This window comes from Mastomys coucha, unplaced genomic scaffold, assembly GCF_008632895.1.
Source record: "Mastomys coucha isolate ucsf_1 unplaced genomic scaffold, UCSF_Mcou_1 pScaffold8, whole genome shotgun sequence".
Lineage (NCBI taxonomy): Eukaryota > Metazoa > Chordata > Mammalia > Rodentia > Muridae > Mastomys > Mastomys coucha.
Window position 1 is genome coordinate 8,527,735 of NW_022196914.1, and position 13,075 is coordinate 8,540,809.

Below are 13,075 nucleotides of genomic sequence, written 5' to 3' on the forward strand. Positions count from 1 at the left end.
AAAAAAAAAAAAAAAAAGAAAAGAAAAGAAAAGAAAACTAAATGAAATGTGCAGGTGCAGTTTTCTGTGGCTTTTAGTAACTATTGTTTTCATTAACCAAAGAGCCAACAATTTTTTTTATCTAAATATTATAATGAAAATCAATTCATTTTTTCCTCCTTTTTTTCTTTTCTTTCTTTTTTTTGGGGGGATTGTGTGTGTTATGATGGCTAGTTTTATGTCAACTTGATACAGGATAGAATCATTTGAGAGATGGTAGTTTCAACTGAGAAATGCCTCTGTAAGATTTGTTTGTAGACAAGCCTGTAGAGCATTTTCATTAGTGATTGATGTGGGAAGACCCAGTCCACTGTGGGTGGTTCCATCCCTAGGCTGGAGGTCCTGGGTTCTATAAGAAAGCAGGCTGGATAGAGCAAACTAGTAAGCAGCACCCTCCATGGCCTCTGCATCAGCTCCTGCCTCCAGGTTCCTGCCCTGCTTGACATCTTGTCCTGACTTGCTTCAGTGATGTGGAAGCTTAACCAGATAAGCTGTTTCCTCCTCAAGTAGTTTTTGGCCGTGGTGTTTTATCACAGCAATAGTAATACTAACTAGGACAGGTTTGTATGTATGTTTGCATTTAGCTAGATGTGTGTGTGTGTGTGTGTGTGTGTGTGTGTGTGTGTGTGTGTGTGTATGTATGTGTAGACCTGAAGTTAATTATAGTTGTCCATCTCATTCATTAAGATAGGAGGGCTCACCAGTTCAACCAGTCTTGCTAACAAATTGCTCTAGGGATCCCGTTTCCACCTTCCACAGCTGGAATTAAAATTAGGCCACCACACCTACCTGGTATTTTAGGTGGGTTCTGGGGCTTAAACTCTGATCTTCACCCTTGGACGGCAAGTGCTTTAATCACTGGGCCATCTCCCCTGCATTTGGTATTTAGGATACTCAGTTTTTCTCCGTTGTCAGATGTCCAGCATGGGGTACTGACTCCTCACTGGAGCCCTGTGATTTTGCCAGAAACAGATCTGAGAAGACAGACTGACAACTCTTGGCGAGGCTGGGAATTTCTGTAGGTATGTCTCCTTTGGGTGACAGTTCTTGGGCTCTCATCTTATTTGATAGACATTGTGAGAAAGGGCATGTTTCAAACTGAGTATGTGTGGGGGTCTTGGATGCTGGGAGTGGCAGCTACAGGCCCTAGGAACTGTTGATCTTCACAGTGGGAGCCACAACAGATGCAGCCAACTCCTTTTGATCTGTGAAAGAAAAGTTTCGGAAAACGGCAGGCTTTTTTTTTCATGCCCTTACCCTATTTTTTAAATTAAAACAAACAGAAAGGAATGCCCATACACTGAGATAAACATTGAAATTGGAAGAGAATAAAGTCCAGTCTGACCCTGCCCCTCTGGCTGGACCACTCTTTGTTTGGGTCTTGCCCCCATTCTAGTTGAGTCCATGTCACTGAAACTTAGCCCAGCTTTAAAAGAAGAGACACACTGTGACCCCAGTGACAACACTGTTTTGCTGTTCTTTTATGCCATAATAGCAAGCTTTGCCCCTTTTTGAATGGAGAGTGACAGGCGTAGAACAGAACACTTAGGTCATTTATAACTTACACATGTGTTGACATCTTGTCTCTTTGAAATGGGTTCGCTTTGAAAAAGTCTGTCTTTGTAACCTGTAGAGCCATTTCTACTCGATTATTAACAATCATACATTTTATTTCCTGCACAGTGAACACAATAGTTAATGAGATCAGTAAGGAATTGCGTATTTTCCATGAGGAATTTTATGTCACGATGCATAGTTATAGGCTTACGCTGCTGACTATGAGTGTCAGAGTGAAGGATAGTGTGATAGAAGGTGCAGAGGCAGAAGGATCCTGGGCTTGCCCTGGAAACCAAGATGGAGTAAAAGCTTCCACTACCCAAAGAGCAAGACCACTAAAGAAGCAGTTCATTGGCTGCTGTGTAATCTGGTTGTGAAACCCTGGAATGATGCCAGGTCTGTCTGCGGAGGCTGCCCTGCTGAAGTTTTCATGAACCTGCTTCGTGAGTGACAATCTAGATTAGTGCCACATGTAGCATAGCAGTATTTAAGAGAGTGTTCTTTCCTTGGCAAGGTGTGCCACGGTTAGAACATTTGGTGATGCCACCTGTACCCATGGCCACATCTAGCTGTTGGGTTTTTTGTTTTTGTTTTTTTTTAGATTTATTTATTTATGTGTATAAGTACACTGCTTTTCTCTCCAGACACCCCAGAAGAAGACATTGGATCCCATTACAGATGCTTGTGAGCCACCATGTGATTTGAACTCAGGACCTCTGGAAGAGCAGTCAGTGCTCTGAACCGCTGAGCCATCTCTCCAGCCCTAGCTGTTATTTCTTAATTTCCCATTAAGCTTTTTTTTCTTGTTGATTTCAGAATCTGCTTATTAAGAAACTTTTAAAGTTATTTTTCAGTTCTAAATGTTATTTGAGACAGAGTTGTACTTGTAACTCAGGCTGGCCTACAGATCACTGTGTTGTCAAGACTGGCTTCACACTCTTACTGTTCCTCCAGCATAGAGCTTCAGAAGGCTTGGATTTCAGTGAGTTACCATGCTTGGCTTTTTAATTTAAATGTGTGTGTGTGTGTGTGTGTGTGTGTGTGTTTTAAAATACATATATTTATTTTTACTTTATGTGTATGAGTGTTTTGGCTGCCTGTGTATATGTGTACCATGTTCATGCAGTACTCACAAAGGCTGGAAAAAGAAGTTAGATCTCTTGGAGCTGGAGTTACAGACAGTTGTATGCTGTCATGCTGGACTGACCTGGTTCTTTGCAAGTACAGCAAGGGCTCCTAACTAGAGAGCCATATTTCCAGTCCCCTTATTTCATATTTTTGAGACAGGGTCTTACTCAGTATCCAGGCTGCTCTTGAACATGTAATCCTCCTGTGTGTCTCCCTCCTAAGCATTGGAACTTAGTTTACTTTGGCTAGAGTAAAAATAAAATATAAGAAGTATGAACTCTACTTTTAATTATTAATTAATTCAACAAAATCTTTGAGTATTTACCATGTATCAGACCTCTATTAGACTTTGGGGACAAAGACTTGTCCCAAAGGGCCTTTTGACTTCAGAGAGATGGATAATTATACAAGAGAGACACAGGAGGCTGGAGGGACCTGGCAACAGAGAAGGTTTCCCTGAGGAAATGATTTTGCACTGAGCTACACAAAAAAATTCTCAGTGGCAAAGAGAGATAGGAAGCCACTCAAAGCAGGAGGAAATGCCTGTGGAGACAAGTCCGGATGAGAGGGTGTGAGAGAGATGCATGGGCTGAGAGAAGACCAAGTGTCCAGTATAGTGATGAGGACATGGTAGGAAGCAGACTGGTCACGTAGGTGTGGGCCAGCTTGAACAGGGCTTTACAGTCTCTTTCCCATGCTTAAACCAGGGCAGGCTATGTTCTGAAAAGGTTTCCACTTGAGGGTGGAGAGTGGATTAGAAAGAAAGCGAATGCAAGCAGCCTAGTTGAAAGGTTTTGCGTGGTATGGGTAGAAATGAGGCTACTACCTCCAATAGGGTGGTTCTTTAGACAGAAGACAGGAACATGGACTGTGGATACCCTTAATAGGTGATACTGATAGAGTTGGATACTGTTAGAGTGGCTGTTGAGGCTGGTTGGAGGAGGGGTAAAAGGGTACTCTTAGGATGACCATTAGGCTGTGTTCAAATGGAAACATTGTCTTGCCCAGACAGTACATACACAGCAACATTAATTAGGGTTGGAGCAAGTACTCTCCAGAGTTGGGATGGCAACCAAGAGATTATTGCTTTACACAATGGAGTAAGTCCTCAGGGATCACTCCATCATCCAGTATGAGTGAAGCCCCAAATTTCTTCCCCATATAGCCAGTGTCATTTTGGTCCATTACTTGTTAAGAGTAGGTGTGATAGTTATGTTGGCTCAGTTTAAGTGGATTAAGCAATGCCTAGGAGATTAGTAAAGCTCACTTTGGGTGTGGTGGTGAAAAATTTCTATAGTCTGTTAGGTCATAGGGCCTCGGACCCAATGAGTGGGTTCATCTCTTGATAGATTTACTATATGATGGCATTTTGGGAGGTGTTAGAGGACAGAAAGTTGGGACTGGTTAGGAAGTTGGTCACTGGGGGTGTGTCCCCAAGGGCTAGATCTTACTCTGGTTCCTTGTACACTGTTCTCTCTGCTGCATGGTGTAAATGCTTCTACTCTGCCATACCTTTCCACCCTGATGGGCTGACATTCAACTGTGGGCTAATGTAAAATAAATCCTCCATTGATGTTTTCAAGTATTAGACTAGTACAGCGGGTGTTTTTTTGTTTTTTTGCTTTTTTAGCCCAGCTTCTGTGAGCACACTCTGTGGTACTTAATCTGATTTCAGGTGAGACTAAGAACTGCCTGACTGATCACCCTGTCTTTCTTTTCCTTATATTTCTCCATTTGGCATTCACAAGAGCATTGAGTAGGTGAGGTTAGATACCTGAGCATGAGTTCTACTGCTCCACACACCAGTTTATGCCTTCATCTGTAAAGGAGATATTCTAGTGTCTGATGGTTATTTCAAAAGCTTTCTGTGAGGATTAAATGAACTAATAAATACAAAACCCTTTAAACAAGCCAGAGGAGACTTTGGCATTTGAAGATTGAACAACTATGACTCCATAGTGTCTACTGGGTCGTGATGCCATGTACTAAGGAAGAGATTGTATTTCTTTGTGTATCAGTTAAAGTCACATTTGCACAGCTTGTGGTCATTCATCCAAGGGGATGGTGGAGACAATAGCTTATGCCTTGGTGTAAAAAGGCCTGATTGGGAGGAAGATGCACACATGAAAATTTATTTCTTTGAGGTAGGCTCTCATGTAGCCCAGGTTGATACCCATTTGTCCTTAAAACTTAAGTTGCTGATCCTCTTTAAAACTCAGTTTCCTCGTCTGTGAAGTGGAGACAGTCCTGGGGCTGTGGGGAGAATGGGGTACTAATGGGAAGTAGGTATCTGGTATGAACAAAAGCTTTTTAGATGTTGACAATTTTGTTAGTTAAAGCAGGCAGCTAAGTCTTTCAGACTGATTTGGGAGGACTTTGGTCACCATATGCAAAGTTCTATTGTTACTGCTCAGGTCTTAATGACTTTTGACAGCATTCCAGATAGGTGTGGTCTCTGTGTGATCTAGATGCGGAGTGAACACGGTGTTGGTGTAGCTGATTTAGTGTCCTCTGAGTTGAGGGCTTGGATTTATTTGGTGATAAGATTCTTTTCAACAGAAACAGCATCTTACTGTGTTATGACCTTTGCTTTCCTGGCTCCAGCACTGAGGAAGTGTGGTGAATAGTGGCAGTTTCGGTAGGAAGTTGAGGAGGTTAGGAATCTGTTGCTTTTCTGCCATGTTCTTCTGATTGAAATCACCAAAATACTTCCTGAAGTATGTGGTTTCTGGGTGACTTTGTTGCTTTTGAGTTTTCCCAAGATTTTGAAATGAGATTGATTTTCACTTACCAGCTTGGTCCAATATCAAAACATATTTAAAATTATTCCAGGGAAGAAGTCAGAACTTTTAAAGTTAAAGGTACTAAGCACAGCCTCTTTACTCCAGGAAATGTTCCAGATGATTGATAGCATTCTTTGAACACCTTGTTGGCTGTGCCCTGTGTTTCAGAATGGAGACAGTAGGTCTTCCTCCAGAGGGCTTCCTTCAAAGTTTCTTTATCCCTCCTCTTCCTGTCTGTTTCTTTGTTTTACTTGCTGGGGCTTGAGCAATTTGGACTTGTTTCAAGTCCTTATCAGAACCTACCACTGAGCCTTTCCTTTTCAGCCAAAGCATCCAGCTCCTCCCTGTGCACAGATCAGACTGACCCCTGGCTTCACCCTTGCATAGGTTCTCTTGGCGCTGGTGTCACTAGGCAGGCAGTACAGCTGTTCACTCCATCCCTTAGGACCCATCTCTGAGAGTGGGACACTTGTCCCTGTCAGCTACGGTTCACTGATACTTCCGATTCAGCCCTGTGCTTTTTCTTGAATGATGTTTGTTAGAGATAGTAAGTTCTACGTGTTCAGTTTACTCCTGCTTCCCTTGTCTCTTGTTTCCCATGAGAGAAAGCCCAGATCCCTAAAGGAGGTGCACCAGTTACTTTAAGCCACGCCCATTCCAGCCCTGGGTTGTCACATATGGGTGTGAGCTGTTTTCCCTTCTCCTCACGTGCTGTCTGCTTTTGCACTTCATTTGCCATCTTTTAGAAGGATGTGCTAGTTTCTTTCTATGCCTCGTGTTCATGTCCTGCAGTTTGGTGCCTTTCATGCTCCCACAGCCCTGAAGCATTTACAATTAGGACATGCCATTAGGAATGTCCTTCACAATGCATTGCAAAGGTGTTTGGTTCTCTGTACTCTGGTTTCCCATGCTGGACTACATGCAGCTGGTTTTTCTTTGATTCCCTGGTTGCAGCACTTGTCCAGTATTCGTTTAAATGACCCCTGTTTTCTATAAATGATTTTCCTGTGTACATACACATTTCATCTACCTTAAGTTATAGTATATTCTACTTTAAGAATCTTCCAAGTGCAGTGATTTCAGACCAGGGCAATATTTTAAAATCACGTGTATTTATTTATTTATTTTGTGGTGTATTCATTTCTTTTTTGTGATGGCACTAATAAGAAAGTCAGAGGACAACCTGGTTGGGGCAGTTTTCTTCTACTGCATGGTCTTAGGAATCGAACTCAAGTCTGGAGGATTGGTAGCGAGTACTTTTACCCACTGAACCATTCAGCCCCACTGCTTTATTTTTTAAGACAGAGTCTCATATATCCCAAGCTGGCCTCATGTTTGCAGTATAGATAAGAATGACCTTGAGCAACTTGATCCTCCTGCTCCCACCTCCTGAGTGCATGGATTGCTGGCATGTTCTACCACATCTTGTTTGTATATGTACACATATATGCAGGAACATATGCATGTATGTGCCACAAGTTGACACTGGGTGTCTCCTTTAGTTGTCCTCCATGTTATTTTTTTGATACAGCCTCATGTTTTACATGTTTGGGTAGACTGGCTAGCCAATAAGCCTCAGGGATCCTCCTGTCTCTGCCTTCTCAGCACTGAAATTATAGGTGCATGCCACCATGCCCTGCTTGTACATGGGTGCTGGGAATGGAATTTAGGTCCTCATACCTGTGCAGCAAGCATTTTACTAAAGGAGTCATCTCTCCACATCCTGTTTTTGTTTGTTTGTTTGGTTTGATTTTTGATGCTGGGGATTGAGTCTAGGGCTTTATGTGTGTTAACCCACATCTCCAGTCCCCTGAACATGTATTTTTAAAGTAGCTTGTTAAAGGCTAGTTCAGTGAATAAATGTATTTGCTACTAAGCCTAAAGACCTGTTTGATCATTAGGACTTACATGGTAGAAAGAGAAACCAGCTCCCACCAGTTGTCCTCTGACCTACCCTTGCGCTCACACTGTGGCACATGCTTGTGGTTGTGTGTGCACACACACACAATAAGTAAATAACTGTGATATGAGTAGCTTGTTAACTAAAAGTTCCTGAGTGTAGGTGGTAGTTTAATGTGTATTCTGAAAGCATGCCTTCATTGTTATTTTGAGCCCTTAAACAAAGGAAATCTTTTGCTCTTGTATTTATTTGTTTACTTATTTATTTTTAGGAAATTCACACAAATGAAAAGGAAGTAACAGAGAAGGAAGTCACTCTTCACTTGTTGCCAGGTAACGGTTATGTTATCATGTCTCATATATAGCTTGAGGCCAAAGATAGATTACATCATCCCTCGTGTTGCTATATATAAACTCCTTTGTTTTCACCCTCTAGCACATAACAGTAGTGATGTATCCTAACAAAGATGTCAAAGTCTTCAGTAACTACACACCTGGCTCTGGGTGTTACAGCATTTATTAAGAATTTTCCTTGCTTCCCTTTTCTCTAACCTGATGGAGATAATGGGAATTTCTCACTCCTTTCATAGTGCAATGGGACCTTTTTGAAGGTGTCCTACTTGGCGTCATCTGTTTCTTCTGGTCTCCAATCTAGAAGTCCCATTCCCTGGGAGAATCCCATGGTCTGCATGCTTTCTTGCTGCCTCTGTCCATAGTTGCTCTCAAAGATCACAGCTGGCTGGGCCTCCCAGCACGGGGGTGGAGGAGGCTCACCTGTGTGTCTGCTGGTGGATCTCAGCACAGGTGCCAGAGATGCTGGGGCACTGGGGATTGGCCCTGAAGTCATTCATTATGAAGGAGCCTGGATTGGTTGACTGATTTTGAGACAGAGGAGAGTGGCTAACGCTCATATTAAATTTTAATTGCTTCTGAGTTCAAGAACAGGGACCTCTGGGTGGTATGTCTCCGTCTTATGTGGAAAGTCTTGTCACTGCTATACTCCTTTTTCCCATTTTTCCCCAGTCCAAAATCATTTCTTTTTCTAAGTGTTTTGCTTGTTTTGAAATTAGGTTTCGAATAGAGCAGGCTGGCTTGAGATTTGTGGCCTTGCCTCTGTTTCCAGAATACTGGGCTTACAAATATGCATACTGTTTTTGTTTTTCTTGTATTGTGTATTTTTCTGTAACAAGGATGCCTGACTTTTATTTTAGACACTTAAATGATAGCTTAAAATTTCAAAGGCCTTTTTCTTTAATGATGGCCTAAACTTTTTTTTTTAAGATTTATTTTATTTATTTTATGTATATGAGCACACTGTAGCTGTACAGATGGCCGTGAGCCATCATGTGTGTGGCTGCTGGGAATTGAACTCAGGACCTTTGCCGGCTCTGCTCGCTCTGGTGTAAATCACTGTAGCTGTCTTCAGACGCACCAGAAGAGGGCATCAGATCTCATTATGGATGGCTGTGAGCCACCATGTGGTTGCTGGGATCCGAACTCAGGACCTTCGGAAGAGCAGTCAGTGCTCTTACCCTCTGAGCCATCTCGCCAGCCCCTGGCCTAAACTTTTATTCATCCCTCCTATGGATGATTTTCCCCCTCCTTGGAATTTTAGAATCTGAAATTAACCGCTATTTTTAACTTGATGTTAAGTATATTTTTCTACCTTATATCACCTGGCAGCCTCTTGTAAGTACAGCTCTGAGTTGACAGGTAACTTCCTGATCCCTTAGCCTGAAATAAGAGCCTTTCTGGTCAGTGTCTGGTGTGGACATGGTGGTCAGACAGCACTTGGTGCGACGTCGCAGAAGGTCTCAGCAGATGTGCTGCGGTAGCTGCTGCTCACTGGTTTCCCATGTACAGTGCATGAGCCTAGGATGAGGCTCTTCTGGTCTTGGGAATGAAGTACAAGAAGCCTTATCCACTTAACTTTCACCCTGACCATAGCTAAGGTTCTTTCTCTGGCAGTGTTTTAAACCTCAAACAGGCCCCAACTTGATTGTTTTCTTCAAACACTGTGGTCTCTCTGGAGGCTGACCTAATGACAGAGCCATCTTCAGGTGTTTCCGTAGTGCTTCAGTTGCAAATACTGCCCACTTGAGTGGAAAGAGGAAGGAGTCTGAGTGGCTGAAAGCTTAGTCTTCATCTTCATTTTGGAAGCTAGATTAAACGAGTTTTAAGCCAACAAGTGAATTCAAAGGTGAAGAAAACCAGAGGGAGACAATGTAGGGAAGATGGTTGTCTGCTGGGTGACAAGAAAATTCCTTTGTTTTTGTTGCGAAGTTTGCTCTCCATTTTCTGCATGCCCTTCTTTCCTGGCCTTACCCATACACCAGCAGAATTTCTCTGCTTCCATGGAGCAGAGGCTGCTTCCCTAGCTCCCAGCCCTAGTGTGTTTGGACTGTGGAGTCTGTCTTCAGGAACTGTAGTTTCTCCTGTGGGCTGGGTGCCTGCAGATGGAGCACGGGAGGTGGCCATCGAGAGGAAATGCTTTGAACTAAGAGGGACAATGCCCACCCCACTTCACCCCCACGGCTGCCCTTTCCCTCTCATCCCCCAACACGGAGCCAGGATGAGACACAGGTGTTAGGGCTTCAGCACTCACTCCTGCCATCCAAGGAAACTACCCAGAAGTCCAGGGGAAGAGGTGGGGTCGGAATCCAGGCTGAGCAGGCCAACCTACAGGCCTTTGCTTCACTCAGAGTGTCATTGCTGTGAGTCACCTGCTGGGTAATGAAACCACCATTCTCTACACTAGAGAAGGCAGCTGAAAGCTGATGCAGGGGTACTAATCGAATCCCAGCACTTGGAAGGAAGGCTGAGATGGAGGAGTACTGAGAGATAAGGCCAGCCCAGGCTACATAGTGAGCTCAAAGCCATCTGTGTAATGTAGTGAGACCCAGCCTCCAAACAAGGGAGAGAGAAGAGGCTTCAGATCAGTATCATCTGGGTGGAAGCTCCCAGTTATCAGGATGAGAGGTCAGAGGAGTTCCAGCGTGAAGATGTCCCTGAGCCATTCAGTGACTTTCCCTGCTGTGCTTCACTTTCTCTTCTCAGTTTGCAGTTCCTGCTCCTCTGGAGTGAGCTGCTGTCAAGACTGAGCTGTATTGTGTGTTTGTTCCTATGTGAACAGAGGGAAAAGCTTAGTGCTCACATTCTGTGCATTTCCCTGAGGCCTCTGAGGAGAGCTTGCTTTGGTTTTCTTCAGGTGAACAACTGCTTTGTGAAGCCAGCACAGTCCTGAAGTATGTGCAGGAAGATTCCTGTCAGCGCGGCGTCTATGGGAGACTCGTCTGCACTGACTTCAAGATTTCCTTCTTGGGGGATGAAGACTCAGCCTTGGATAATGGTGGGGTATGTATGAGCTGCATTTGCTGCATGTTAGGGAAAGTGAAGGTGAGACTCCATTGGTTTCTCTGCAGCTTCTCCTTCCTCCCAACACAAACAAAAGACCAATGTCTCCTATAGTGGGCCACCTAGAAATGGCCACCCATACTTCCCGACTCTCTTGCTTTTGCCCTTATAAGTTGATACTATCCATTCTTTCCCAATTCCTTCTGCACTCAGCGCATCATGAGTCACTTGTTGGAATAGCCCCACACACAGTTCCTCATGTTTCCTCTCTGCTAAGCGCTTTCACAGATTCGGGAACTGAAGGCTGTAGTGAAACTGAGCAAGAGCGCAGCAGCCTTTGAGCTTGGGTTGTTTGTATTTGATTTGAACCTAGTTGCAGGGTCATTGTGAGACTCATGTCTACTTAGGAGTGAGCCATAGGAGAGGAACAGCTGTGCTTCCCAGTGGGAACCCTACCTACCAGGGCCCTGCTGGGCTGATCCCGTGTGTTGACTGCCCTGGGCTTCTTTGCTTTGAAGGCTGGCCTCCTGCACTGCCATGTGTTGCAGAGCTTGGCTCCTAGTCCTGAGTAAAGGTAGCTTTGCCAAAACACGTGCCCGCCCGTCCTAGCATTTCTCACAGCTTTCCAGGGAGCTTTGCTTTAACCTGTTTGCATTGTGTGCAGAAACACTGTCACATCTTCACTTGATTTTGGGGCATGGTGGGTTTTCTGGGTGCAGTCCAGAAGTGGCATGTTCTTCCTGGGTTGAAACAGACAGCTGGTACCCCTGGGATTTTCTTGTATGTACTGCAGCATCCCTGCCTTTGGGGGATGCAGATAGCTGCCTCAGTTGCTCTCAGTGCACAATGGAGAACAGTGATTCAAAGGAGCCACCCTTGTTTCCTTCTGATTTTTTTTTTCTTTTTTCCTTTTTTAGGAAACTCAGTTTAAGAATAAGATCATAGGAGTAAATGATGTTCCACTCCACTGTGTGGATCAGATTTATGGAGGTGAGTGTCCTTTCCATGTCTGCCCCAGAATTAGAGCAATAATGATGATATCTACAATCTGTTAAACTGTTAACATAAGTTACTTTGTGTAAAGCAGCCTTGTAAATGGTAAGTGCAGCATGATGTGGCTTGTGCTTGGGTTGCTTGGTTAGAAGTGAGCACACTGGCCTCAGACCCTCATCTTGCTGTCACATTCTTTTTTCTCTTCAGATGTGTGTATGTATGTGGAGGTCAGAGGACAACCTGCAGGAGCTGTTTAGTTTTTCTCCCTTCCATCCTGCGGGTCCTGGGGAATCACTCAGGTCATCAGGCTTAGTGGCAAGCCCCTTTACCCACTGAGCCATCTTGCTGACTCATCTCCCCCCCTTTTTTTTGGAGATAGTTTTTGTTTGTTTTAATGGAGCCCACTAGCCTCAACCTTGCGGTCTTGCCTCTGGCTCTTCCTCCTGAGTGCTGAGTTTTCAGGTGGAAGCCACCTTACACCTGAAGCCTGTTTTTTCTAATATTCCACATAAAACTTTTCTGTGTTAAATGTTGATCAGACGAGGCTCACTCATTATATGCAGGTAATGGGGATATGCTTGACACGCATTATATGCTTATGTGGCAGTGTCCTTAGAAAAGAAAAAAAGGCTTAAGCCAGACATGGTACTACACACCTGTATTCCCAAGAGGCAGAGGCAGGTGGAGCTTTGAATTTGAATCTAGCCTGGTCTGTAGAGTGAGTTCCAGGATAGAAGCCTTGCCTTATACTCCTCCCATCCCCTCCTCCCTCGTGCTTGATTGTATAGCATTAGGATGTCCTTTCTGCTGACTTAATAAGACTGTCCTTCCAAGCCTCGCTCTCTTTTCTGTTCTCCATTTTGGAGTTCAGGACATTTTCAGAAATTATTCAGCCTGGGTTGAAACAGCTGGTACTCACAGGATTTGGCATTCACAGAATATGATGTTCTCAACACAAGTAGGTGTTGAGTGAGTATAGGCGCTGAAGCAGGGAGGGAAGTGTCAGAAGGCGCTCTAGTCCTAAATGTAAGAATTGAGTAGCATGGAAATGTATTGCAGCACACTCCTCTATCCTTTATGATCTCAGCTTTTGCAGTTTTACAAATTTCCCTTTTTAAATATTTATTAATTTTTAAATTTTATGTATTTGAGTGTTTGTATGAATATGCAGCACATGCATGTCTGGTGCCTGTGAGGTGCGTGTTGGATCTTCTAGAACTGAAGTTACAGATGGTTTGTGAGCCTCCCTCCATGTAGGTCCTGGAAACCAACTCTGTCTTCTGGAAGAGAAACAAGTGCTCTTAACTGCTGAGCTACCTTCC

At 43.8% G+C, this 13,075-nt stretch overlaps 1 protein-coding gene across 2 annotated transcripts in view; it reads left to right on the forward strand.

Annotated features, from left to right (window-relative positions):
- Mtmr12 (myotubularin related protein 12) overlaps window positions 1-13,075 on the forward strand; it is a 67,968-nt gene that overhangs the window by 16,973 nt on the left and 37,920 nt on the right. Inside the window, exons 1-4 of one of the 2 annotated variants that reach the window (XM_031359873.1) lie at window positions 2,480-2,578; window positions 7,679-7,739; window positions 10,615-10,760; window positions 11,678-11,750. Coding sequence is in view for 1 of the 2 variants with exons in the window: in XM_031359872.1 (XP_031215732.1) it covers window positions 7,679-7,739; window positions 10,615-10,760; window positions 11,678-11,750 (280 nt within the window). In the remaining variant the exon portion in view is untranslated. Of the gene's footprint in view, window positions 1-2,479; window positions 2,579-7,678; window positions 7,740-10,614; window positions 10,761-11,677; window positions 11,751-13,075 lie in introns of those variants that run through there. The other variant, XM_031359872.1, reaches the window with a different exon arrangement.